The 3,166-nt window shown below is 53.5% G+C and overlaps 1 protein-coding gene across 1 annotated transcript; it reads right to left on the bottom strand.

Annotated features, from left to right (window-relative positions):
- Window positions 1–206: 206 nt before the first annotated feature.
- Window positions 207–2,965, bottom strand: GSTM3 (glutathione S-transferase mu 3 (brain)). Its single transcript, XM_004689679.2, has 8 exons — window positions 2,915–2,965; window positions 2,531–2,606; window positions 2,161–2,225; window positions 1,439–1,520; window positions 1,245–1,345; window positions 848–943; window positions 653–763; window positions 207–384 (listed from the first exon to the last, which is right to left on the bottom strand). The coding sequence occupies exons 1-8, from the start codon at window positions 2,960–2,962 to the stop codon at window positions 286–288; spliced, it is 678 nt and encodes a 225-aa protein (XP_004689736.1). The 5' UTR covers window positions 2,963–2,965; the 3' UTR covers window positions 207–285.
- Window positions 2,966–3,166: the final 201 nt, after the last annotated feature.

Genomic DNA, 3,166 nt, shown 5'->3' with positions numbered 1-3,166 from the left:
AGGGACCACACCACTTTATACCTCTGTTCTCTACAACTAACTAACTCGCTCTTATTTCCAGAACTTACTCTCAAGAATAGGGTATGAGCTGTAATCCTGGAAAACTGCTGGGGGCATGTGTGTTGAGGTGACTGGATTCACATCTTAATAATTCTCTACATATCCTTCACTCCCAAGAGAAATACAGCTGGACACCAGTAGCCTAAATGCTGTTTACTGAAAAGAGCAGGGAAGAGAGTAGAGCTCCATAGGACAGCATGGAATGAGAGGCAGTACAAGTCCTGTTCAGCAGGGTCTCTTGTTACCCCACTGGGCCATCTTGTTGTTGATGGGCAGCTTGAAGGAGCGGTCAGACTGCAGGAAGGCAGCTATTTTCTCCAAGGCCTGAAGGGGAAGCACACGGAGAGTTATAAGGACGCTAACCTAATCCAAAGGCCTGCACCAAAACAGCAATATTCACAGCAATATTCCCTCCAATCCCTGCCATACGATATCTTGCAGACAGAAGCCTGACCAAGACCTAAAGCTTTAGAAGTATCCCGAAAATCATTGACCTCTTTAGGCAAAAGCTGGTGTTGGGCAAGAATGATTGGGAGCGGGACGTGGGGCCCCGGGGGCCTGTTGTTATATAGAAAGGTTCAGGGAGCATCACCTCAAAACGGCACATGAAAGCCTTCAGATTTGGAAAGTCTTCCAGGCACTTGGGCTCAAACATTCGGTTCTGATCCAAGACATCGTAGGTAAGGAAATCCACGAAGGTCAGCTAGAGGGACAGCAAGGTATCAGGGCTGGGAGCTCACAGCACCTGCAGAGACGGAAGGCAGCCTCTCCTTTTTTTCCTTCTTACCTTTTCCCCTGCAAACCAGGAGAATTTCCCCAGGAACAAGGAGAATTGTTTCAGTTGTCCAGGTAGTTGTTCCAAGTACTGAGGCTTCAGTTTTTCCTGCAAGGGAAAAGCGATGGAGAGAAAGAATAGCTGTCATCATCTTCGTGGCTGGTTCGGGCAGGGGCCAGTGATGGGCACTAAGCAGCCCCTGACCAGAGCCTTCCTCTCCCTGCCTTCAGGGAGGGGTTCAGAGAGGAAGAAGGGCCAACCCGAGTATATGACATCCTTTCCAACCCCCCAGTAAGAGTTCTCTGACACACTGGTTGGTGAAAAGGTGGCGGCAGCAGATGGGGCAGACTTAGCCCCTGGGTGCCCAGCTGCTCCTTCTCCTGGGCACCTGCCTGTGACGGAAACTCACGTGGTCTGCGTGATAGCAGAGTCGCACGAGTTGCATGCGGAAATCCATGATTTGGTTTTCCATGATGTCCACGCGAATCTTTTCTTCTTCAGTGTCACCACCTGCAGGCCAAGTGGCAGCAAATAAACCCTGGCAATACCTACTCCCAGGTCAGCGACAAGCCTGGTCTCTTGCACCTGCCCCATTCCACTTACACATATTATGCTTGCGGGCGATGTAGCGCAAGATGGCATTGCTCTGGGTGATCTTGTTCTTACCGTCCACGAGATAGGGAAGCTGGAAGGGAAAGGACAGGTCAAATGAGCATTTCTTTCACCACCCTCCCTGCCTCTCTCCAGGGAAAGATGAGATTTCTAGGGAAGTGGACAGCAGGGCGGAGATGCCATGTTAAGAGAAAGAAGAAAGTGAGTAGAAGTTAGTGACTGAGCCCCCACCTGCTTCTAGACACCCTCTCAGAGTAGGGTTGTAAATGCATAAAGCAAATTACATATAATCTATACAATTCAGAAAACATTAAAAGCAAGGTTTGAGTAGAGATAGGCCATTAATGAGTTAAATAACCAGCAGATGTACCGTCTGCCATAATTTCAAAGTAGTGCTGGATACAAATGATTTTTATGGCCAATATCTCTAACACAAGTAATATCATACGAAAACACTTGAATTCTCCTTGTGACAAAGTCACAGACATGGCTAATGACCCTATATTTATAATAGAAGGAACGATGAACTATTGGTTAGTAGTCAGGGGAAGTGAAAATGCAGTTTTTTCCGCCACCTTCAAGGGCCCCTGAATTCCAACTATTCTATTCAAGTCAAGAGCCCCTATTTTGGATCTTCCGAGGCCAGAGAGAAAAGAAACAAGGATACACCCGATGACCTTCCCTTCTGCCTCCCTTCCCCTAAAGCCACCTACGTTGGGGAAGTCCAGATCTAGCTTGAACTTCACATCCAGCCACTGGCTTCTATCGTAGTCAGGAGCTGAAAGAGAGAGGGCGCAGAGGACCCAATTTCCTTAATATCGCACCCGAGGTGAGCGCGAAGACCCAACCCCGGTACCCTCCTTCGCAGGCCCTATTAACGTCACCATGTCATCCCTTGGGCCTACTCAGTTAAATATTAAGACTGGGTTGGGCTGCAGCAGATAAAGGCAGAGTCCCTAGGTGATGTGTTCCGAGTCCCAAGGGACCTTGTACTGATGCCACCTTCAGGGCGCAGGAAGCCAGGACAGCTGCAGGGCCCACTTGGCTTGGCGCGGAGCGCACTGGCGCGCGGGGCGGTATTACCTTCCCCGCAAGTGTACCGTTTCTCCTCGTAGGATGTTTCAGTGAACTCCAGGAGCATTCGGATGGCGTGCGCCAGCTGCAGAGACAGCCCGGGGTCAGCGCCCGCGCGGATCCCACTGACCCCACCCGCCAACGTCCCGGGGCCGCCAGGGCCAGCATCCCCCCGGCCGACGCGGTCGTTCAGCAGCCGGTGTCTGCGGCCTGCCGTTCTCAGCCCGTCTTCGCCCGGCCTGGGGGCCCCTGAGGTGCGGCTGGGTCGGGCACCGTGGCCGGGGCGCTGAGCCGGGGCTGGCTCCCCAGCGGCGCCCCTAATTCGCGGGTGCCCCGAAGCCCTGGCCGCCTCTCCATCGGACCCGACGGCTCCGCCCCCGCGAAGGCACTCACCCCGCGAATATCCCAGTAGCCCAGGATCATAGCCGACTTGGTCGACATGGCGAAGATGTTACTCTACTGGACACAGACCGCGGACCGCCAGGAACTTTATACCGGACGTAGGTGGGCGGGGTCTTCGGGTGGGCGGGGCTAGCTAGGGCCCCGCCCATACGCCCGCGCCCCCTCCCCGAGCGCCCACCCAGTGGCTGGGTTCGGTGACCGATGGGGAGGCCAGTGCTGTAGGACCCAGGCTTGGGGTTCCGC

The sequence above is a fragment of the Condylura cristata genome, unplaced genomic scaffold, assembly GCF_000260355.1.
Source record: "Condylura cristata isolate star-nosed mole 26May11 unplaced genomic scaffold, ConCri1.0 scaffold00026, whole genome shotgun sequence".
Classification (NCBI taxonomy): Eukaryota; Metazoa; Chordata; class Mammalia; order Eulipotyphla; family Talpidae; genus Condylura; species Condylura cristata.
The sequence above is the reverse complement of the archived record's forward strand: the minus strand, read 5'-3'. Positions and strand labels throughout refer to the sequence as shown.